The following is a 26,645-nucleotide window of genomic DNA, read 5'->3' as shown; positions in this document are numbered from 1 at the left end:
ATATATATATATATATATATATATATATATATATATATATATATATATATATATATATATATATATATATATATATATATATATATATATATATATATATATATATATATATATATATATATATATATATATATATATATATATATATATATATATATATATATATATATATATATATATATATATATATATATATATATATATATATATATATATATATATATATATATATATATATATATATATATATATATATATATATATATATATATATATATATATATATATATATATATATATATATATATATATATATATATATATATATATATATATATATATATATATATATATATATATATATATATATATATATATATATATATATATATATATATATATATATATATATATATATATATATATATATATATATATATATATATATATATATATATATATATATATATATATATATATATATATATATATATATATATATATATATATATATATATATATATATATATATATATATATATATATATATATATATATATATATATATATATATATATATATATATATATATATATATATATATATATATATATATATATATATATATATATATATATATATATATATATATATATATATATATATATATATATATATATATATATATATATATATATATATATATATATATATATATATATATATATATATATATATATATATATATATATATATATATATATATATATATATATATATATATATATATATATATATATATATATATATATATATATATATATATATATATATATATATATATATATATATATATATATATATATATATATATATATATATATATATATATATATATATATATATATATATATATATATATATATATATATATATATATATATATATATATATATATATATATATATATATATATATATATATATATATATATATATATATATATATATATATATATATATATATATATATATATATATATATATATATATATATATATATATATATATATATATATATATATATATATATATATATATATATATATATATATATATATATATATATATATATATATATATATATATATATATATATATATATATATATATATATATATATATATATATATATATATATATATATATATATATATATATATATATATATATATATATATATATATATATATATATATATATATATATATATATATATATATATATATATATATATATATATATATATATATATATATATATATATATATATATATATATATATATATATATATATATATATATATATATATATATATATATATATATATATATATATATATATATATATATATATATATATATATATATATATATATATATATATATATATATATATATATATATATATATATATATATATATATATATATATATATATATATATATATATATATATATATATATATATATATATATATATATATATATATATATATATATATATATATATATATATATATATATATATATATATATATATATATATATATATATATATATATATATATATATATATATATATATATATATATATATATATATATATATATATATATATATATATATATATATATATATATATATATATATATATATATATATATATATATATATATATATATATATATATATATATATATATATATATATATATATATATATATATATATATATATATATATATAGGCATAGCCAAGAAACAAACATAGCAGAAACTCCAAGGATGCTGTTTATAATTGCAGGGCAGAATAACAAAATCTTAAAAGCCGGTTAGAGTTTCTTCCTGCCTCATCTTATACCAAATAAAATTAAAGTGGGGCTATTTTGATTTTCTTTCTCACACTTTCTTCTTTCTCAGGGCTGAGTAATCTTTCTGAAAGTCTTCTGCTGATTAGTCACTCATGCCTTCCTCATTCCCAGGGCCAAGTCTATATTCCTTAAACCTAGTGTGCTTATGCAGATGAGGGTAGAAGGTAAAGTAGAACTGTGGACTCCCTGTTGCCAGCCAAAACTTAACTACTATATTATACAGGCTGTCATATCCAGGTCTGCAAAACTCCTCCCTTATATCTTTAAAAAACCTTTGTCAATAACTGCAAATTAGCAGAGACTTACCAAAATTCTCCCCACCCCAGATGTCCATTGCAGCATCATATTTTCCCAGATGGTTGAACCAGGCCTTGTCAATTACAAAAAGGCCCCCAGCAATGATAGGAGTCCTGAATGGTTGCGAAAGAAGGAAAGAAAAAAAATCTAATTTCAACTCTTTTGCAGAAAATATTAGTATGTGAAACAGATACAGAGGCAGACACCAATCAATATTATTTTGTTCTTTGATGTAAGTATGGCCGATTAGATTTTAAAAATCTAATTGCACTGAAGGGAAAAGATGTTATTGTTGAAGGATTTGCAGTTGGCAAGAACCCCCAGCAAAACTCCGTGAAGGTTTTGATGCATTTCTGTTATGGTATAGCTAGTAAGGAAGAAAAAGTTAGATTCCCACTCAAAAAATATTTCTGCTCCTCATGACACTGAGATTTGGAAAAGACTAATATGGGAGCTGCTTCTCAGATTGTTAAAAAGTAGCCATTTCCAAAGCATTAACAGGTTCAGATGGCTCTTCTTATGGAGAAGAAGCAAGCCTCCTCCTTTTCATATTGGAAAAAAATATATGAAAGAACAAGAACTGAAACTCTGTTGTCTTAAGTTGCTAGGCTATAATTTCCCTTTTGAAACAGAGTATTTGTCACTATTCAAGTGTTATTACTTCTTCCTATGAGTTCTTTGCAAGATGTATCTTTTTGGATTATGCATTTATAGCTCAGGGTGCTACAAGTCTGAGACCTGTCGTCAAAGGCTGGGGTGGGGGAGGCTTCCCCAAGTCCAACCACTGAATGGAGAATGAGCTTTCTATGTTTGTGTCGGAAGGTTCACAAACCATGTTATGGATCACAAGCTATGATAAGCCATAAGGTATTTTGCTTGATTTTGATATTATAACACATCATCTAATCAATTAATAAACCAAATCACCGGTTTATTTCAATAAATTGAGATTAAACATATCTCAATTTAGCACAAGGTTTCAACCCAAGCCAGAACACATGTCTAAATGGGTTTCCTGTCATGTGCAAGAAAGTACATGTAACTGTACAAATGGGATAAAAGAGTTAGAAGAATCTTTTTTTTTTATTAAAAAGTTTTACAAAAAGAAAGTTTTTTACAAATAATTTCCCCCTCCTCCCTCCACCCCTCCCTCACCCTCTCCCCCCTCCCTCCACCCATCTTCACCCATCCCCCACCCCCATCCAGACTTCCCAGAGCCAAAATACAGGGTATAACTTCTAACACACATAAGCTAAACTAAGCTAATTATCCATAAGCTCCCAATACTCCCCTAGAACCTTAACTCCCTTTTTACATGAAAAGAATTACTAATACAATTCTTACATTCTATTCATTCATAATAGAATGGAGTATTTGATACTCCTTAGTCTGATACTTTTTGAATATAATCAAACCATCTTCTCCATTTCAATATGTATCTTTCTTGTGAATAATTTACTCTCTATTACCATACTTTTTATACTTATATAAATTTAACATTTCTAGCCCAATTTTTTTCCCAAGTATCCCATCCACTTCTTCTGCTGTCTGTCCATATTTATTATTGAGAGTTAGAAGAATCTTTGAGATCTTCTAATACAACCCCCGATCATGCAGGAGACCCTATATCAGACAAATGGTTGTCCAATCTCTTCTTAAAAACCTCCAGTGATGGAGCACTCACAACCTCTGAAGGCAAGGTGTTCCACTGATTAATTGTTCCCACAGTCAAGAAATTCCTACTTAGTTCTAGATTGCTTCTGTCCTTGATTAGTTTTCATCCATTGCTTCTTGTCTTACCTTCTGGTTCTTTGGAAAAAAGGTAAACTCCCTCTTTTCTTTGTAACAGCCCCTCAGATACTGGAACACAACTATCAGGTCACTTCTAGTCCTCTTTTTCACTAGAATAGACATACCTAATTCCTGCAACTGTTCTTCATATGTTTTGAAGCCCCTAATAATTTTTGTTGCTCTTTCCAGAATCTCAACATCTTTTTTATATTGTGGCGACCAAAACTGGATGCAATATTTCAAGTGTGGTCCTACCAAGGCATTATAAAGTGGTACTAGCATTTCATGTGATCTTGATTCTGTCCTTCTGTTAATGCAGCCTAGGATTGCATTGGTTCTTTTGGTGGCTGCAGCATACTGCTGGCTCAGAATCAAGATCACATGAAATGCTAGTACCACTTTATAATGCCTTGGTAAGACCGCACTTGAAATATTGCATCCAGTTTTGGTCGCCACAATATATTAAATTAAATTATTGTCCTTTAGGACAGAGTTTCCCAACCCTTCCGGGTTGGTAGCCCAGAGTGGAGTGAGGGGGGAAATAAGGGATGTTTTTGTGAGAGGGGTAGGTGCATACACGTGTGTATGCGTGCAAACACCCATTGCTCATGCGAATGGGGCCGCAAGCTCTTGCACAACTGAGGGCTGTGATAATGCTTGCGTGAGTAGGACTGTGAGTGCCCATGACATTCTCAACGCTTGTATGGATGGGCTGCACGCCCAGCCAGCTACTCACACAGCCTAGTGGCCAATAGGCTGCAGCCCAGTAGTGAGCTGCGGCCCACAGTTTGGGGATCCCTGCTCTAGGACTCCAAGATCACTCTTGCCGTTACTGCATTGAGCCAGATTCCATCTCTTCTATATCTGTGCATTTGGATTTTCTTGCCTAAGTGTAAAACCTTGTTTTTTTTCTATGCTGAATTTCATTTTGTAAGATAGGGGCCCAGTATTAAAGTCTGGCGAGATCTTTCTGGATCTTGAGCCTATCTTCTATATGTTGGCTATTACTGCCAGCTTGGTGTCTTCTGCAGATTTGATGAGTTCCCCTAATTTGTTTATGAAGATATGGAATTTTATTTATACGGATGTAACTGAAGTTTATGTGGATTTTTAGATGTTCATGAAAGTGAATTTTTAAGAGGTAGATGAGAAGGTAGTGCCTATTTTGCCTAAGCATTGCTTTAGTTCATCTCATGATGGATGTTTGGTCCTTAAAAATTAGCTCTGACTAAATGCAGTCTGTGATTCAAAAAAGATTCCACCTGCATACAAATATTGAGGGTTCCACGTAATGATTCAAAAACTTTTGGTGTTTTCCAGTCATAACTTTCCCCCAGCGTGCAATGTGTGGCTAATGCATTTATCAGCACAACCCCTACTAGCCTGAAGTTTGCAGCCCCAATTATAGGTTTACAAGCTAAAAATGCATTTAGCCCTTGGAGGCTATTTACAAGACATTATTTTATGGGGGCTCTGTACCTATCCTGGTAGAAGCCTCATGTTAAATGAGGGAGTAGCACTTATTCAGGAGGACAAAGGCAGGGCTTTTATGGAAGGCCTTTGTAATTGGTTCAATTTTGATTTCAAAACAGAGTTATTTCTCCCCATCCCACCCCCCACTTTCCTCTAGATTAACTGAGAACAAAGATTTAAAAAAAGGAGTACTGAGTAAGATGAGATGCACAGGAAATTGTGCTCTATGCCTGCCATACCAACCACTTCGTAGAGTACATACTTTCTCCAGTCACCTGCTTTGCTGTCTCAAAGGGACTTTTCAGCATTCTAATGATTAAACTGTGATTAATAGAAAAGTTCAGATTTGCCATTTTCTCTCTCTGTGTGTGTGCATGTATACAAATATTGGGTGAGCTCATACATTACCATATGGTTAGTATCATCAGTACACTGATGAGATCCAATTATATATCTCTACCCCTGGCAAATTAAGATATCCTGTTGATGTCTTACCCCAGTTTCTGGACCAGTGGGGGACTAGATGGAAACAACTGACTGCAGTTAGCAAGACTGAGTGGTTCTGGGTTTGGGGGCCTGCCAATTCTGGAGCTATGCCATCTTTGATATTGGATTGGGCTGCACTGTTTGGAACAGACCAAGTACACAACTTGGGGTTCAGAGGTGGGTTCAGCAGGTTCTGACCAGTTCTGGAGAACTGGTAGCGGAAATTTTGAGTAGTTTGGAGAACCGGTACTACCATGACTGGCCCCATCCCCATCCATACTCTGCCTCCCGAGTCCCAGCTGATTGGGAGGAAATGGGGATTTTGCAGTATCCTTCCCCTGGATTGGGGAGGGAATGGAGATTTTACAGTATCCTTCCCCTGCCACGCCCACCAAGCCACACCCACCAAGCTACGTCCACAGAACTGGTAGTAAAAAAATTTGAAACCCACAACTGTTGGGGTTCCTCCTGGACTTGTGACTCCTGTTTAAAGAGCAAGTGACAGAATTAGCTAGGAGGGCTATTGCACAATTTAGTGTTGTGCATCAACTGCACCCCTTCCTGGATTGGGAGACTCTGCTCATGATCACTAATGCTGTAGTCTCCTCCCTGATGGGCTATGAGTGATGCTGAATGCTGCTCTTGAAGAATATCCAGAAGCTTCCGCTGATGTATAATGCAGCAGTTGTGTACCCCTAGAGAAGCACACATTACACCTTCACCTCACAGGCTGCATTTCTTACCAGTTTGCTTCCAGATCCAATTCAAGGTGCTGCTTTTGATCTTTAAAGCCTTTCATGCCGTGGGGCTGGACTGTTTGAGAGATCACTTTGCCCTGATTACATTAGGGCTAGCAGAAGAAATACGCTGTGGATTGCATCTGTAATGGAGTTATATTTGATGGGAGCCAGGAGACGAGCCATGGCATCAACCCTGTGAAACATGGTTTTCCCCCTTAAGGTGAAACAAAGCTTATCTCTCCCAACCTTCTGAAATTCCCTTAAGACTTGGTTGTGTCAAAAGGCCAGGGGATTGCAAAGGAATGTTAATTTGATTAGATGGCTCCATTATTTATAAACTGATACTCTCTCTTACCCTTTTATAACGTTTTTGTATGTTTGTTTTTAAAATTGTTTTTATGGTAATTTGTTCACTGCCCAGTCACTTTGTGAGATGGAGGGAGGGAGGAAGGAAGGAAGGAAGGAAGGAAGGAAGGAAGGAAGGAAGGAAAGAAAGAAAGAAAGAAAGAAAGAAAGAAAGAAAGAAAGAAGGAAAGAAAGAAAGAAAGAAAGAAAGAAAGAAAGAAAGGCAAGAAGTGACTGCTACTGGGTGGAGAGGATGAGCAGGCGGTCGCAAAGGCGTAAGCATATCAGGGCCAGAGGTGGCTTTTGCTAGGCAGAGGGTCATGAGGGAATATGGGCAGCCTGCAAGGCACAATGCAGCAGGACTGCAGCTGAACATGGCTGCAGCTGGGTGGGGAAGGGAGTGCAGATGGCTGACAAGGCTGAATATAACTAGGGTTGTTGCCAGGTAGGAGACAGTGTGAATAACTTACCAGGTGCCTGCTCATTGACTTTGTTTGTGGGAAACTGGTAGGGAAGGTCACAAATGGTAATCACAAGACTGAGAGACATTGCAACCATCATAGGTGCAAGCTGATTACAAGCACTCAGATCATGAACATGTGAAGGTGCTGGGACTGAGCACCAGTCATAAATGCCACTTGTTCTATGCTGTTGTATCTTTGCTCACATGTTGTTGAACAAGTGGTTATTAAATGTGTATAAGGAAGAAAACTGTACTGGTTAACGATCACAGTAAAGTCATTCCTAAGGAACATAATGTCTGTATTTTTGCCCTGGATAATTTTCATTTAAGAGAATGCTGTAAAGGGAGACAAGATATTCTATCACTCCAGCTACTAGAATCATGGTCAGCAAAAAAGAGAAGTTTTTATTCTACGGTCAATGAAGAGTTAAGTCTTTGTTGGGAAGGCATCAGCCTGCCCGAAGCACCAAGAATTATAGAGTTGGAAAGGGGCATAGAGTCCAAATCCAAATCCCTGTTCAGTGAAGAATCCAATTTAAAGCCTCCCCAATAGATGGCTGTCTAGCCTGTAGCTGTTGACTCCTACCACCTCGCTGAATAATTGGTTCCACTGTCCAACTGCTCTTACTGAAAAAATCCTAAATATGCTTTCTTGCACTCTTGATTGATTGAAAGAGCAAGTCTTGGGGAAAAAAAAGGTTCTTGTTAGCCCTTTCTGCTAAGATTGCTGCTTGCATGCAAAGATGCTATGCCTCAATTTTATTTGTACTAAATTAGGAGTTTTAGGAGTTTTCTTGGTGAAGAATAAAAATTTCCCAATTCTGAAAGCTCACGGTGATGGGAGATTTCCATGATACAATTAGATGGCTGGACTTTTATCAATTTTCACATATAAAAAGGACTACAAGAGTTTACATTTAACCCGCGAGAACTAAAAGGGGTCAAGGGCACTCGAGTTCTGAATCAGCACACATGGGCTGAATGTCTAAAGAGGCACCTGAATGTCTAAAGAGGCACCTGGAGATATGGAAGAGTTTGAACTTACCTAATTGAGAATTTTACCTATTGAACAAAGAGAACTGGAGGGTGAAGTGTCAAGGGAAGCTTCCATACTTCATATTTCAAAGGCTGAAATAGTGCTGCCAGCTCTATGCTAATTTTTACGGTGTGTCTAAAAGGAACTGCATGTATCCCGTTGTGCTTTGTATGCTTCTTTTGCTTCTAATTAGTAAAAGTATTGGTAATCGAAAATGTTCTCATGAAACAATGGTTAAATGTGTGTATTTAGGCTTCCTTCAACTGAAGTTTCAGAAAAGATTTCCAATAGCTTAGCATGCTTAGGGTCAAAAATCAGCTGGCAATTTGCCTCAGTGTGCAATTGACCCCTTTCCCACTTCAAAAAAATCTTGTAGTTTGCTTTGAGTTTCCTATTTTGAATCTAGTCACTTACTTGATGGGCTCTGTGGGATCTGTTCGCTTGGCTTTTTGCTCTGGAGAAAGTTGTTCCCATTTAAAATGAAGACTCCAGTCAAATCCTAAATATGAAATGAACAGAAAGAAATTAAGAAACCAATTTTAACCAGCTGCAATCATGAACTTTCAAGCAATGTCATTATTTAGGTTATAATAATTACAACCAGGAGTTTTCAGAGTAACAAAATCTATTAAACTTACCTCACAAGTATGCAGATGAAGGTCACATGTGGAAAGATTACAAGTGTGTCATCAATTAACAATTTGTAATGCATTAAAAACATCGTGTTTGTTATAATGCTATTTTGATATTTAGCGGTCTCTTCACTAATTGTTCCAAAATACCTAATTTAAGATTGTGATGGAGTGTCCTGGGAGGCTGGCTGAGTGAGGTTGATAAGGTTCTGTCTCAGTGCCTTTCCTAAAAGAACCATCTTCTGTCACTGAGAACTGAAGATATTCCATCCTCAACCTTGGATGGGGTTCACTTTCCCATTTAAGAATGGGAAAGTGAACCCCAATCTTAGAATATTCCTGAATTCACAGCTCCTGTTCCACAGCTTTACAGCTTCATCTGCATCTTCACAGGACAGCTTTATCTGATGTAGCAGTTGCTAACTTTCTTAGATCAGGAGGCCCTTCAGCCAGTCATATACCATTCATTTCATAGCTCAACTACTGCAATGCACTCTATGTGGGATGGCTTCAAATGGTCTAGCAATAGCAATAGCACATTTATATACTGCTTTACAGCCCTCTCTAAGCAATTTACAGAATCAGCATATTGTCCCAACAATCTGGGTCCTCATTTTACCAACCTCGGAAGGATAGAAGGCTGAGTCAACCTTGAGCCTGGTGAGATTCAAATTGCCAAATTGCAGGCAGTTGGCAGTCAGCAAATGTAGCCTGCAGTACTGCATTCTAACCACTGCGCCACCATGGCTCAATGAGTATGAGCAGTGATGGACATTCTTGCTAGGCTCATACGACACCACTTGTTTGGGAGCAGAGTTCTGCTTACTGGTATATTTTCAGGTGTGATTCAAGATGCTGGCTATCACTGATTATTTTATGGAGTGCCTATGTTCTATGTGATGTGATCTGAAAGAGTTGACGTGCCAAAATCATCAAAGTTAATCTATCTGGAACCCCAGAAGTGGTCCATCTCTGTAGCAGAGCTGCCCTCTGTAGTGAGATCCCCTAATGTTTTTATTGCTCTCATCTCATAAATTGTTTCAACTCCTACCCTCAAAACAACGCTATAGAGCACTGCACACCAAGACACTAGACATAAGAACAGTTTTTTCCTGAACGCCATCACTCTGCTAAACAAATAATTCCCTCAACACTGTCTAGTTTGACATTAGGCTGCATTACTATTACTATTAGTCTTCTCATCATTCCCATCACCCATCTCCTCCCACTTACGACTGCATGACTGTAACTTTGCTGCTTGTATCATTATGTTTATATTGATTGTTTCCTAGTATGATTTGATTGCTTATTTGTACCCTATGACTATCAATGTTGTACCTTATGATTCTTGACAAATGTATCTTATCTTTCTATGTATACTGAGATCATATACCCCAAAGACAAATTCCTTGTGTGTCCAATGACACTTGGCCAATAAAGAATTCTATTCTATTCTATTCTATTCTATTCTATTCTATTCTATTCTATTCTATTCTATTCTATTCTATTCTATTCCATTCTATTCCATTCCATTCCATTCTACCCTACCATACCCTACCCTACCCACCCTACCCTACCCTATCTTGCTGGCATTGTGGAAAGCCTTAAAGATCTGCTGTTCTCCTTGGGTTAGGGTGGCTGAAGAGTTGCTGCATTAGGGGTGAGGTGATTAGCCAGATTTGTCACCAGCTCTGTTTGTTTATTTTTTTTTCATAATTATTGTAACCTACTTTTATGAGAGCTAATTTGATAGAGTGGTTAAGACAGCGGCTCCCAATTTTTTGGCACCAAGGACCAGTTTCGTGGAAGACAAAATTTTTCCACAGACCAGAGGGTGGGATGGTTTCGGTTTTGTTCACTTGCCCACTAATTAGCTCCAGCTGTGTGGTTCCATGGCCTGGGACTGGGAACCCCTGGATTTAAGCATCAGGCTAGAACTAGGAGACCAAGAGTTCAAGTCCTGCAAAGGCAGTTGGGTGACCATAAGCCATTCATTTTTTTCTCCTAGGAAATTGGCAATGACAATGGCAAACCACTTCTGAAAAGTCTTGTCAAGAAAATTGTAGGGACTTGTCCAGATAGTCTCCAAAAAACAGACACAACTGAACAGAAGATTTTTTTTTATCCTGTTGGTTTTATTTACACTACCAAGAATTGGTAAATTCAATTCTTCTACCAAGAATTGGTAAAGTTGAATAGAATAAATTAAATTAAGTTAAATTAAATTAAAATGCTGTGTTGACTTTGTTCATATTTGGAGTCCTTATGTCAAACTTGTCACTATTAGTACTTCTGTGCAAATTCTGAACCACACGGAAGAGAGAGGAGCATTGATGGCAGATGATGGCATATATCATGTTAGAGGAACACCATCTGTAGGCTTCTTGCGGGATAAAATTGTTGGGGCCAGTGATGTAAAGCAAACATCCATATTTGTTATGGGATCTGATTCCTATGTTAGCATGAGATTCCTGTTGTTCCTGATTGATTGCAAGAAGCTGCTTTCAGTTGGATGGTGGTTTGAATGCAAATATGGGTTTGCCAATCAGTGCCTTCCAATGCATTGTCCAGTTTGTGTTGTGAGTTATTAATAAAGTATTGTGCCTTGAACTGTCAGTTGTAGGTGTTTTCTTTTTTGTGGTCTTTTTTTCTGGTTCTCAAATTGTGGGAATCGATTTGACTATTGATTTGTTTATTGATCTTACCAAGTGAGTTCAGATTCCTGAATGCCTGGTTATAGCTGGGTAAGCAGCTTGGGATGTTGCTAACAAAGTTATTTTGAGAAATTGAAAAAGTAATAATATTCTGATATTGAAGATGGGATTCAAGTTGTGTGTGACTTACCTATTTTTAAAAGGCATTTTCATCTATTAATAAAAATGACCTATATGTTTTTCTGTAGGATAGATTTTTATATTTTTGTAATGTTAGAGAATTTTCATATCTGTATGTCTGTCTAACTATCTAGCCACCATTGATCCATCCATCCATCCATCCATCCATCCCTCCCTCCTAAGGGGATCAAAAATCTGTGTAACATTTTAGTAATAAGAGGCATATGCAGATTCTGCTTTTCAGTATTCTGACTGTTTTAGTAATTTTTCATATATATCTTTTCAATGATTTTGTACCTTTTATTTTTTCACTTTCGGTAAAACTTGTTGGAAAATATTTTAGATTTTCTTTTAAAAGAACAATAAGACCATTTTATATATCTGCTTTGTCTCAGTTGAGGATAATCATGCATATCTACTACAAAAAATATTTATAACAGTACAGATGTGATGTAATTTTGGCTTTTAATTTTTCTTAGCAAACCTTTAGTGGATACTTGTTAAAGAGAACTTGAACTTGAATTAGTACAAGTTAACACTGATCTAACAAGTATCCACTAAAGGTTTGCTAAGAAAAATTAAAAGCCAAAAGAAAATCTTGACTAAAATCTACTGGTCAATTAAAAGAATTAATATCTTAATATACGAAGCTGGTTTGCTCTTCCATTTTTTTTTAAGTAAAAACAATTCTGGAAATCTTTCATAAATCTGTTTATTTCACTAAACCAAGAACCTGTTGCTATGAACCTCAAAGCAAGTACAATGTTTAAAAATATTATTTTGGCATTGGCGTAACACCAAGTTGATAGATATAACTTCCTATTATGTGAATGATCTGAGAAACTATATGGTATTATTTTTTTGTTTGTTTATGTGGTTTGGGGAAAACATATTAGACAATCCAAGCTGTGGACTGAGTTAACATATTGTGAACAATACTTATCAGAATGTCTCTATTAATTCCATACCACTCAGCATTTATTTTATTTATTTATTTATTTATTTTGTCACAACAATATATGTAGATATCATACAAAAAGATTATATAGTATATAAACACATATATGAGTAAATATAAGGAGATATAAGCATATATATATATGTATAGGAAGAAGAAAAGAAAAACAATAGGACAGGAACGGTAGGCATGTTTGTGCACTTATGCACGCCCCTTATGATCCTCTTAGGAATGGGGTGAGGTCAATAGTAGAAAGTTTTTGGTTAAAGCTTTTAGGATTATGGGAAGAGACCACAGAGTCAGGTAAAGTATTCCAAGCACTGATGATTCTGTTACAGAAGTCATATTTTCTGCAATCTAGATTAAAGCAGTTGACATTAAGTTTAAATTTATTGGTTGCTCTAGTATTATTGCAATTAAAGCTGAAGTAGTCTTTAACAGGAAGGATTTCTTATATATTTTGTTCATACACTTGTCGAAACTATCATGGGTCTATGGTTGATTACAAACTCACCTCCTCTTAGATCTGAAGAAGCTGCCACATAAGCAAAGGTGTCCAAATTGATAATATCAATAACTGGACTCACCACATGAGTTGGATCCTGATAATAATAAAGAAAGCAGGTTAAGTTTCTTGAAAGCCGTTATCTTTTTAACACAATAAATGTGCCCAAAGGAGATGGTTTATGTGACTTTCTTTTGCTTATTGATTATATGGAAGGCCTATTGCATTTCCAAGCACTGAAACTAATATATACAAAAACTGATTATATCATCAGATGCAATGATGACAACTAAGACAGTAGTGAAAGTGGCAAAAAGAGAGGTCTTTGTAGGATACAATCAAGAATTAAAAGTAATAGAATATTTATAATACGTTGGTTCTGTTTTAGGGTCAATTTTCTTCCACATCTTCTTTCAAATTTAGTGCACTTTATTTTACCGCAAATATTACAGCATACTTAGTCACTAAATATTGTTGGTGACCCTTATTCTTGCTATTTTGAAAGGAAAAACAGTTTCTACTACAGCTAGCCCATTCTAGCTGCATTAAACTGAGTATTAAACTGAGAAGGAATCAACAGAATATCATTTTTGGGGAAACAAATGATAGGCAGCCTTTTGTTGTTCTCACAGAAAGGCTGCGCATCTTCCCAATGATCCATGTGACAAAAATGTGTGAGTTATTAAAAAAGGGATTCTTCTCTCAGAAGAAATCAATTCATTATTTAATGAGTTAGAAATCAGAAAAATGACCAGAGCTGTAGTTCAATTAATGTATATGTTACTATAGCAATGTGGGAATCTTTTTAGTATATTTGAATCTTTTTCTGCTCTCATATGATCAGCAGTCAGAATTTATGCACTAACTGACCACTTTGAGATCTTTTCTGAAAGCATCAGTAAAGAGATATAGGATCTTTCGATGTGAAACAAGGTCCCGCTTAATATATGAATGAGTTTATTGGGCACCAAATTAAATAACAAATCCAAACACCCAATCTAGTACCAATTGAATACCAGTGGCTGTGCTCTCTTGGACTTCTGGGAGTTAAAAGATGTTTCAAGAATAGGATGGTAACACGCAGAGCAGAAGCATTCATAAAAAGCAAGGAGAACATGTCAAAATGCTTTTAATGACTTTTTAGACAGCAAGACATCATCTCCTGTGATAATTACTTTTTACAAACCCTATATTTACTGTTCATTGTTGAGAAAATGTAGAGCATTTTGTTCAATCATTTCATGGAGAATTATACATATTTTGGAACCGTTTGTTTACCTATCACAATGATTTCCATCTTGCTTTTTAGGATCAAAATTTTCCTGAAGCAGATTACAGTCAATATAAACGTTGTAAAAAAATAAAATAAAATGATTATTATTTAAAACTAAAATACAACAGCCATAACACAGGGTGTGAGGAAGAGAAGGCAGATTCCCACTGAGCAAGTTGATGGGATAGATTTCACTTTTCTTCTTTACCCTTTTTACAGAGATTCTTAGGTGTGGAAAAGTTCAAATCATGTTTTTAGGATAATCTGTGCCTCCCTCCCTCTCTTTCCATTTATGGATTCTTCTCACAGGGCAGGCAAGGGGTGAAAGGCAAGGCAAGGGAGGGGGGAAGAGGCGGGGAAAGGGAGAGGGAAGGGAAGGTTCCAGATGAGCAGAATTGTGAGATGGTCTTCAGAGCCATTCCTCTCTCTCCTGCTAGGAATCCTTCCCAAACAACACTTTGTGCATATGGCCCAATAAAGGGAGGCTCTCATCAAATCACTAAGCAGATCAATCAGTTTGGAACATATTCTTGTGCTTGGGTTGCAAATATATGCATGCAATAGCATGCACAATAGGTGCTGTTAACTTCCAATGGGTCAACAAGAAAGCAACCAAAAGGAGGACATGCATGTTTTTGAATACTTATCATACTATTAAGTTACCTTTTCATAAATGTGAGGGTTGTATCCTTTCTAAGGACTGGACATAACACAGCATAACAAAGCTGTACCCAATGCTTTATTGCAGCACATACCTTCCCCAACAACAGCCTATTGCTTTGGGTCTATTCTAGGCTTTGCCAGGTGAAGTTGCCATATAAATACCCGTACGTCTTTAATATTCAGTCCTTTGTACTAATGGTGGGTTTCAAAAATTTTTACTACTGGTTATGTGGGTGTGACTTGGTAGGCGTGGCTTGGTGGACATGGCAGGGGAAGGTTACTGCAAAATCCCCATTTCCTCCCGATCAGCTGGGACTCGGGAGGCAGAGAATAGATGGGGGGGTGGCAGTCAGAGGTGGTATTTACTGGTGCTCTGAACTAGTCAAAATTTCTACTACAGGTTCTCCAGAACTGGTCAGAACCTGTTGAAACCCACCTCTGCTTTGTAGGCAATCTTAATACTCAGCAGCTGCTTGCAATTACTGCAGGTTCAAGTCCCACCAGGCCCAAGGTTGACTCAGCCTTCCATCCTTTATAAGGTAGGTAAAATGAGGACCCAGATTGTTGGGGGCAATAAGTTGACTTTGTATATAATATACAAATGGATGAAGACTATTGCTTGACATAGTGTAAGCTGCCCTGAGTCTTCGGAGAAGGGTGGGATATAAATGCAAATAAAAAAAAAGTTTAAATTCTCAAAGTCCATAAAGCAGCATACAATCTTTGCCTTTTTCCAAAAATTCTTATACTACTTGGGATAAAATGCTTTCAGTATGGTTGGTTCTCTTCTAGTTGCTGCCAAGTTCCAGGCCAGGGTCCAAGCTCTGTAAGCTGTTTGCTATCTCCTTTTCTCCTACAATACCCTCCACCCCCACCCACTCATTTATAAACTAAGGATCTGGATGGGGTACAGCTGCTTCTGGACATCAGAATGTCCTTGGAAATTCCAAGATGTGGCTCATTTAGCCAGGCAGCTGGAAGGCAAATGCGGATGCTTATGAGTAAATGAATGCATGTATGAGCCCATCTCTCAGGTTTTTTCCTTTGTGAAACGACAGAAGCTTTACTGAGCTTTGGGGAAATTGGGTGGGAAGCATTTCTACCTGGCCACAGCTGCTTTTCTCAAGCAGAGACAATAATCCCAGCTTCAATTCCTCATAATAATAATTTTTAAAAAAAGATTGCATTTTTATACTTATATTTTTCTGGCTTGATCACTTTTCATGGGTGGACAGATGCCATAAGCACTTAGAATCCAATATATGTTGCAATGGTAAGCATATTGCAAACAGATATGAATAGTTTTTTATTTTGCCATTTCCTTCCAAAAATACTTGAATTTTTGATGGCTCCATTCAAGGCTTTCTTCTATTGTATGTCCTTACATACTGTATGTACTTACTTACATTAAAGGTATATAGCACCTACTTCAGCAAAGGTAATTTCAATAGCTGGAAGATAACATCTAAGCAAACATGTTCCTTTAAGAATGTACAAAACATGTTTAGTTGACAGCCCTCTGTTTTGAAGTTTAAACACTTGCAGATGGTGACTTTGCACACCAAACAGCATTTTGCACATTCCTAATCTATAGCAGAAATATTTCTTTGAGAAATTGGCCAGGAATCAGTCTAAGTTATAGAGGTGATGTAGAAAATCTCCAGGAAGGTTTGAACTTTGATGCTTAATTAACCAATAGCAGCTTAATTAAATCTGTAACATTGCCTTATACCATAATTTGAGCTTTTTCTATTACTAAATGGTCCATGACCCATTGAGTCATCCTTCTGGATATATTTCATTACCCCAAAGACAACTGCCACATTCCAGCCATTAGCATAGATCTCAGTTCTACCTGTAAGCTTACAACTTTCCTAACTGCCTTATGTAGCAGCACTGAAAGGGCAAGGAGAAGGAAAAAAACACGTGACTGGGGGATCAAAAGACAGAAACTCACTAACAATGTCCTGCTGGAGCAGGGTTGGACTAGATGACCTCCAGGTTCCTTCCAGCCCTAGATTATCCTCTGAAGCTGTGTCTAGTGCCAGGTCTAGTGCCAGGTCCTTCCTTCCTCTCCTCTCCTCTCTCCTTCCTTCCTTCCTTTCTTCCTTCCTTCCTTCCTTTGTTTCCTTCCTTCCTTCCTTCCTTTCTCTTTCTCTCTCTCTCTCTCTCTCTCTAACGAAACCCGCCCCATTTTTTGCCTAGCAGGCTTCAGCTTTTTTACCTTTTAAAAAATGCTTTTTAAAGTTAAAAAAAAAGCCTCTGACCATCAGGCACCTTAGCTGGGATTTTCAAAGTCTTGTTTTAACCCTTTAAAAGCATTTTTTTTTACAACTTCTTCAGCTGAAGGGGTTGTTTAAAAAATACTTTTGAAAATAAAAAAAAAGGTTCTGATGATTGCATGGGCATGCGGGGGTGGTGGTGTCCCAGGGATTTTTGCTACCAGTTCTCCGAACCACCCACTGCCATTGCTACCGGATTGCCTGATCTGGTCCGAACCTGGAGCATTTCACGCTGGCAAGGACTTTCCAAACTTTCATTCCCACAGGAGAAATGGGTCCCAGCATTCTCTTAGTTCATTTGAGGAACTTTGGTGTAAAAGGTGTTGCCCTATGATGCATCATTTTGCCAAGTTAAAGATTAGAGACACAAGAGTTTTAATAGTATATAGATATATGCAGACATGCAGGGGCACGTTCTCACATATATTTTGTAAGCCATTCAGAACTATCTGAGAATGAATGATTAAATAAAAACATTTGCCCAATTTTGCTTCCTGTAGCTAGAACAATTAACCAGGATTTCAGGCTGAGATGCCTTTCACTGCAATTGCTCCCTGAGCTTTCGTTCAAACTGAAGATATCCGAAATTACTACCACTGAACATGGTCTTTTCTCCCAAAGTAGCTCTCTTCTAATTGCCAGAAATCAGAGGAATAGCTTCCCATCCTTTTGGAAAGATAAATACTGCAAAATTGTTGTGGAAATCTGGAAACGGAGATAATACAGCCCTAAAAAGCAAAGAAAAAAAAACTTCCCACAATTCCAGGAAAAAACATCCATGTCATTATATCTATGTGTGTGACGCGGTTTCATTATTGCTCCCCCCATTGCTGCTGACAGCCAAGAAACTCTCTTGGTTGCTTCTCCTCTTCCGACAGGTTGGGGGTAGGGATTGGAAATCATATAGGTCTATCAATGAATACACAGTCTTCTTCTCATTCTTTTATGCAGACTTCCCCTCCAATCAATTTACACAAATGCTTCTCCTCCTCCTCCTCTTCCTCTTCCTTCATACCCTTGTATTATAACCATTTAGAAATAGCTGCCTGAATGTATTCCCACAATGAATAATATTCACCACCGAAAGCATCTGCCTGACATTAATGCCGTCTGCCACCTTACCTTAATTATTTGCCTTCACACTCTTTCATGTCATTTGCCCTTGTTGCCATTAGTTGTGATTATGGAAGGTTGTTTTATTTATAACACAAATTTCTCATATCATACATAGCAGTGTGCCATCGCATCCAATCAGAATCAGATTCAGTGACAGAAAGAGAAAATGAGGCCAAAGAAAGTGAGATAAAAATGAAGAAAAAGAAACCTTATGATTGTCATGTGTTAAATGAAAGATGAAACTTGGTAGACAATTTCAGATTCACAAGCAGGTGGCAAAGATAGCAAATTGTGCCACTGAATGTATTTTTTCTATAATATCCATTTTTGCAGATAAATACAATAATGAAAAGGTGACTGTATCTAGACCAGTGTTTCTTAAACCTGTTTTTCCCAGGACTCCTTCCTATTTTTAAAAGTTATAGAGGACCTATAATTACCACGATAAATTTTAAAATTGACACCTGATGATTGCCTGATAGGATTTTAATACTGTATTGTTTTTCAACATAGTCTAGGAAATAATTTTGATTTTATGATTGAATCTTGGGATTCCCAGGGAATCTTGGAACCACAGTTTAAGAAACACTGATCTAGACCATATAAACATGAAACAATGCCTGGTCCAGGAATCAAAGTTCAATTCAGAATTTGAGATTCTGAATTTGGTCATTTTGACTAATAAAGCACAACACAGTTTTGGTACACTATAAGTTTCTGCAAACCAGTATGAGAATATGTCCCAATTTTAGAGTTACTCAAAAAGCCCCATGTTTCTGACATATAATCTCACAGCTGATTTAACAAGAACAAGACATCCATCATACGGGTAACCTTATTTGCATGTAAACTTTCCATAACATGTTTTTAGAGGTGGACGGGATAGTTAAAGTCCTCTTTAGTGCACAGATCCAAATTAAAGAACTCTTGACAAATGGTTGTTGAATAATCATAGAAAAAAACACAACAATACACTGGGATGAAGGAAAGTCCGCATCAATCCACTGGCTGAAGGAAGTAGATCAGTGGTGGGATTTAATTAATTTAACAACAGGTTCTGTGGGCATGGCTAGGTGGGTATCGCTGTGTGGTCATATGACTGGATGGGTGTGGCTGCAGTCATGTGACTAGGTGGGTGTGGCCAACTCAATGTCATTCATGTCAAGAGATGCCTCACCCGGCTCCTCCCCTTCCAGCCACTCCTTGTCATGCCCGGTCTCAATGAATCTATATTTCTGAGGAATTCTGGGAGTTGAAGTCCACAAGTCTTTTTTTTTAATTATTATTATTGAAAAAGTTTTACAAATTTTTTCCCCCATACATCCCCCCTCCCCCCAACTCTAACCCTTCCCCTCCCTCCTCCTGACTTCCCCCATCCCCTCCCCCCGACTTCCCAGAGCAAATACAGGGTATCGTATCTAATAAACATAAACTAAAATATGCTAATTAAGTCCACAAGTCTTAAAGTGGTCAAGGTTGCAGACCCCTGCTTTAGGAGCAAGTGCTTCCCACATGGCAGCATACAGACATCTGAACAAACCTTCATAACTGAATCTTGTTTGACACTTAACCGATAAGCCACCTTGCAAAGTCAGCTACATCTGCTGTTGTTTACTACTCTTTCAGAAAAATGAATCAAACATTTCATAGTTTTCCTTGTATCTATGTTTTGTCCTCACTGCATATTCCTGATGTGCTGCTGAATATATGAAAGGACCAGGAGCAGTGGTGGGATTCAGGCAATTCGCACCACTTCGGGAGAACCGGTTGTTAACTTTCTGAGCAGTTTGGCAAACTGGTTGTTGGAAGAAATCATTAGGGCAGAGAAACGGTTGTTAAATTACTTGAATCCCACCACTGACCAGGAGTGAAATGTAAAATTTGTTACTACCGGTTCTGTGGGCGTGGCTTGGTGGTGGTGGGGTAATGTGACTGGGTGGGTGTGGCCAACCTTTTTTTTTTTACTTTTAAAAGCATTTTTTTACAACCTCTTTGGCCGAAGAGGTTGTAAAAAATGCTTTTAAAAGGTTGTGGCGATCAGGCAACTCAGCTGGGATCGCCAGAGGAGCCTTTTAAAAGCTTTTAAAGAGTTCTGACGATCCCAGCTGAGCTGCACGATCATCAGAGGCTTTTTTTTACTTTTAAAAGCATTTTTTTACAACCTCTTTGGCCGAAGAGGTTGTAAAAAATGCTTTTAAAAGGTTGTGGCGATCAGGCAACTCAGCTGGGATCGCCAGAGGAGCCTTTTAAAAGCTTTTAAAGAGTTCTGACGATCCCAGCTGAGCTGCACGATCATCAGAGGCTTTTTTTTACTTTTAAAAGCATTTTTTTGGCCAAAGAAAAAATGCTCTTAAAAGTAAAAAAAAAACCTCTGATGATTGCACGGCTCAGCTGGGGCGGGGTGGGTGGGCAGGGATTTTTGCTACTGGTTCTCCGAATCACCCACCACCATTGCTACCGGATCAGGTGATCCGGTCCGAACCGGGAGCATTTTACCCCTGGAAAGGACCCTTTCAACTGAACATGCCTGTAACAATACTGGAGAATAATAAATATGTAGTATTAATCACATGATCAATATGTTCTGGTTTTGAAGGGTAGCATTGATTTTTTTAATGGCCACTCTGGACTTTAACTACCTAGCTTCTTCATCTATTTGGATCTATTATTAACTTCTCACATGGCACCGCATAACATTAATTTAACTCTCACATAATTTGGGAAATCCTATTGACCTTTTCAAGAGACTAAGGCCATAGGACTAATTTATTCTACTTCAAAATATTGAATACTGTTTGAAAATTAAATGTTACAACATAACACCAGCATATTGTTCATGATTTAGTGCAGAATCTCCCTTCCACGCTTATAATTATCATGGAGAATTCAAAGATACTTCTCATTTTGGCTGATTCATATAAAGCAATATAACTTAATGTGCTACCTGCAACATCTCTCCTCAAAATAGGAAGATTTTTCTTAAAAAAGAAATATAAAACCCTTTCAGTTGGAAATAGAATATTGCCATCCAGTAATTCATTACTGTGGCATTACAAAGATTGATTCCTTTTTGTAAAAAAAATGCCTTGGGCTTCATAATTACATTTTTAAGAAAAGTTATTTGCTTGAAACAAATTGGTAATGGTAGATGCATCAGTCCTCTAAATAAAAGCAGCAAAGCATATGAGCACACTTCTCCATGGATATGCTGAACCAGTTTCCCTCTGAATCAGGGGTGAAATGTTCCTGGTTCGGACCGGCTCGGGTGAATAGGTAGCAGAGATTGGGGCTGGTTCACTGAACCAGAAGCAATGGCTGGCTGGCCATGCCCCCAAACTGGTCCACGGCCCGCAGTCCTGCCATGCTTGCCTTCCTTCCACGCTGCGTTCCACGCTGCCTTCCCGGTGTCCCGGTGTCCAGCTTGCGAAGGCAGGCAAGCAGAAGCCCACGTGGAAGGCAGGCAAACATGGCAGGGCTGTGGGGAAGGAGCTAGCAGCTTACTCACCCACCCCACCCCACTCAAGCAGTGGCTTCCCTACTCAGCCCCAACAAGCTATGCATCCATAGCAATGGGATTGGGTTTTTTTTGCCGCGGTGGTGCTTTGGGAGAGCAGGTGGACATATTCATTATAGTTGCCAGCTGCAGATATCCACTCCCTCCCGAAGCACCACTGTGGCAAACAAAACAACACCTCCTCCTGCAGCCAAACACGCCCAACCATGCGTGCCCTTTCCTCAAATGGGCTGTGCATGGGGCACTTGGAGAGAGGGTGAACAAGAGAGCTCTCCAACCTATGTTTTTGTGTGTTTGTGTGAGAGGGAGGGAGGGAGCGATCTGAAGCCAAGGCACCTAAACTTCTGGCAGTGGTGGGGGCGGCTTCTGAGCAGTCCTGAGTCAGCCGGGTACACCTGACCTATTCCCTGAGTCTCACTGTTCTCCTCGCCTCCCCCACCCCCTCAAGCAACAGCATTTCTTCTCTGCTTCTCTTGGGATGCTGGTGCAGGCACCATGGATGCATAGTTTGTTGGGGCTGAGCAGGGAAGCTGCTGTTTGAGTGGGGTGGGGGGAGGCAAGGAGAACAGTGAGACCCAGTCACATGACCACCAAGCCACGCCCACAGAACTGGTAGCAAAAAAAATTAGATTTCACCCCTGCTTTGAATGATACACTGTTGTTTTGTGATGTTCTTCTGAAATCACACATGCTCTCATCTGAAAAAAAAAATGCTGATATCTTCAGCCAAATCTATTGTTTTTTTAAAAAGAATGTGCTTTACAAGACCCACATATACATTGAGGTGTGCATATGGTCACATCATTCCTCTGATAAGCACTTATTAAGATGAGGCATGCACACAATGTGTGCAATAAAAACACGACTCTTAGGTAAGTGAGTTGCAGTGGTGGATTTCTACTGGTTCACTCCAATTCTGGTAGTGGTGGTAGCAGGAGGCTCCACCCACCCACCCAGAAGTTATCACGGACGCTCTGTGCATGTGCAGAAGCGCCGTGCGTAAGCTCCCGGTTACGAACCAGTAGCAAAGGTAAGAGGAACCCACTACTGGTGAGTTGCATGAATGCCTGAAACAGTCAAATTTTGATATCAGAAAAAATGAAAATGAGTGGGATAAAACTCACTGAGTGGACAAAATAGCTTTTTGGGATAGGAAATAATAGCTTAATATTTGGTAATTGAAAGAGAACTTGGTTTAAGAGAAGTCCAATCTGTGATAGTAAAATGCTCTGCTAGTACTCCATAACTAAACACATAAGGTATAGTGAAGAGATGCCCCAATATATATTGAATTAAGCAAGCATGAAAATATTGAAAGCAGTTGCCATGGTATGAAAGATGGAACACAATTCTGAGGAGGAGGATGACATTCTACTGAATGTTGAATTGATCGTTGCGCTCTAATTTACAAAAGAAGAGGAAAAGAAAACAACACAAAGGAACAACTTTTATAAGGATATTAAATGATGTGTGTATTGGTGGGGAGCAGAATTCTAAGGCTCTGATTTGTTGTCAGGATCTTGGGATCATATAAGGAAAACTGAATAAGTCTGATTTGTTTTATTATTAAGAAACACTGCTTTTTAGAGGGGGCAAGGGCACTAGAAATAGCCTTTGTCTCTTGTTAGCAAGCAGATTAAATGTGTATGGGATTAGGGGTGTTACAAGTTACTTCGCTTCAATTTCCTTATTAGGCTTGTTTTAGTCAATCACATCAGGCTGGCTTTTCTTTCCACTAATCAATTTCATCCTGCCTTTGTTAACAGTGAACTATACTTCTTTTGTTGGGGAGGGTTGTTTAAGGGCAAGAACAGTTCTTTTGGGTCCATGTCATGTTTGTATAGTCAGGGGAAGCTCAAAATAAACTTTCATTTCAGCCAAAACACTTGCAAATTCTCAGAACAAGTTTGCAAACTGAAACAAAGTGAGCACGATAGCTGATCCAAGATTCTGAAGCCAGGTCAGAACAGGCTTAATCTAAAAAAAAAAAAAGTGAAGCTGGGAATTAGCTCAGCAACTGGTTGTGAGAGAATGTAGGAGAGCATTGTTTTTTGGCCGTTGTTAGCTAACTAGACAAAATGGAAGTGCCCATTTTTGTTTGTGCCCTTTCTTTCTGAAGAACAATATAGAACAGATCTGGGTGGAAAGAAGCGAACAGTGGAATAGTGGTGGTGAGGACAGCTTTATTTGTAGAGGAAAGACCCACTATAATGTGATCACAGAGGGGTCTCAACCTTGGTCTGTAAGACTTGTTTAACTCCCAGAGTTCCTCAGCTGGCTTTGCTGGCTGAGGGACTCTGGGAGTTGAAGTCCACAAGTCTTAAAGGGACCAAGGTTGGAGACCCCTGGTCTAGTGTGATGCAGATAAATTCAACCATGACAGATTTTAAGAAACAAAAACAAGTGTCTCTCTGTTGATGGCTTGGATCTCATGAGACTTTAAATTAGTGGGGCTCTACTGAACACTCAAAACTGCAGGTGACCCCCAAAGACTTCTATGCGGCCTCCAGAGATCCCCAGATGTTAAGAGAAAAATGTTTTGAAAATGTAATGTTTGTCGCTTTATATGTTTATTATTCTCATCTCAGCCCTTAATGAAGTCCAGGTTATCAGTAGATCATATTCAAAGGACAACCCATTCGCTATTTTTATTGATTGATTGATTGATTTCAGTCATGGCCATTTCACAAGCATAACTTTGTGTGGCTAACTTTTTTTTTTAAAAGTACAGCCAGTAAAATAAGAATAAAAACTAAAGATAAAAAAAGTAATATACTATGGCCACCAGGAAAGCAGCAACCAACCTACCAGGGGTTTAAGTAACTTCACAACACCCAAATCTGGTAAAACATCCAGTTCTTTTGTCAAAGGCCATTGGGATCATGGTTAACCTAATTTCGGGTGGTATGGTGATCCAGAGGGCAAGCATGTTACAGAAAAGCCAGTTGTACATGACAGCTTTCCAGAAAAGTGAAGGCTGGAGGCAGACTGTCTTTGCGGATTAGTCACAATTCCTGTGCAGGTTGCCGATAACGAACCATTCATCTGCAAAGCTGTAATTGAGGCAGGAGACTCAGATGGGAATTCAGGCAGAAACCCTGAAGGCATCAACCTGGCTGAAGCCAAGAGTTCAAAAGGTGAAAAAAGCTTTGGCAAGATTTCCTATTGTAACATCCTGAAGAGGCTTTTCACAGTTATCTCTGCATGCAAGGACAATGGGAAGTGCTTTGACAATAAACCCCCTCATTGTTTAAGGCAACTATCCCAGTTGGGAGGAGGGCTCAAGTGGGGAATTAGCCTAGACTCGCTATGTAAACACAAGAGGACAAGGTCTGACAACCTCAAACACACACACACACACTCATACAAACACAAATGCCTTTGAGCTTTATCTGGTGTCAGGGTTCCAAGTAACACCCCCAATTGGGAGGCCTGAAGGCCCAATGCAAAAGATGGCTTCCAGATCTGACATCTGGTATTTCCCAGGCATAACTGCCAGTCTGAGAAAAATTCCTGTATTATAGGCAGAGAACAATCAAGTAGCTATTTTGAATTCTACACTTATGGGTCTGGTTATTCATGTCTGACACTCAGGCACCTACAAGCCATGGGTTCCCCCATGAAAATCATCAACCTAGAAACAAGAAGAGGTGAGCACAGAAAGAATGTAACACTACCCTCAACCCCTTTCCCCACCAGATGTTGGTAAGACTCTGCATATATTGGTTCAGGAACTTTAAGGTTTATTTATTTAGAAACTGGTCTGGGGTATCAAAGCTTGCATCTTGCTATACTAGGCATTATTTCATTGTTTTACTTTATTAAATTACTTACAATTCTTTTTGTGAAGTACTCACTCAAAAAGTCGTAAAATTCTTTCTACTATCTAATCAATGTTGTGTCGTGACTCTTTCTCTAGGCTTTATCTATCCCACACAATAAAGCAAGTAAAATATAAAGGTGGGGTATATTTATATAATATAAAATAGATACCAAAGCTGATCAGCTCCCACTGTAAACTTCTACCTGAAGCCTGTTGTTTGCTGTTGACTTATCCATGGAGTACCCTGGTCTCAATAATTACTTCATGTAGGGAGTGTGAAGAAATATATTGTTAGACCTTAACCTGCCAAGGCAGCTTGCAAATGACATAAGTTAAAATTTATTCTTTTGGCCCAGCTCCATCCACTACTATTTGCAACGTGATCTCTGGCACATGCATCTTTGGTATATATTCTATTACAAGATAGATTTCTTTAACTTATTTTTGAGATATAAGGTTCTATGTTACTTTATTATTCCATTA

General features: G+C 36.9%; 1 protein-coding gene across 1 annotated transcript in view; it reads right to left on the bottom strand.

Annotated features, from left to right (window-relative positions):
* The window catches only part of GALNT14 (polypeptide N-acetylgalactosaminyltransferase 14), a 362,037-nt gene that overhangs the window by 24,933 nt on the left and 310,459 nt on the right, over positions 1 to 26,645 (bottom strand). Inside the window, exons 8-10 of the mRNA XM_058169982.1 lie at positions 13,501 to 13,588; positions 8,977 to 9,061; positions 2,238 to 2,341 (exon numbers count right to left, since the gene is read on the bottom strand). Of these exons, the coding sequence (XP_058025965.1) occupies positions 2,238 to 2,341; positions 8,977 to 9,061; positions 13,501 to 13,588 (277 nt within the window). The remainder of the gene's footprint in view (positions 1 to 2,237; positions 2,342 to 8,976; positions 9,062 to 13,500; positions 13,589 to 26,645) is intronic.

This window comes from Ahaetulla prasina, chromosome 1 (genome assembly GCF_028640845.1).
Source record: "Ahaetulla prasina isolate Xishuangbanna chromosome 1, ASM2864084v1, whole genome shotgun sequence".
NCBI lineage: Eukaryota > Metazoa > Chordata > Lepidosauria > Squamata > Colubridae > Ahaetulla > Ahaetulla prasina.
Note: the sequence above shows the minus strand (reverse complement) of the source record. Positions and strands in the feature narration are given on the sequence as shown.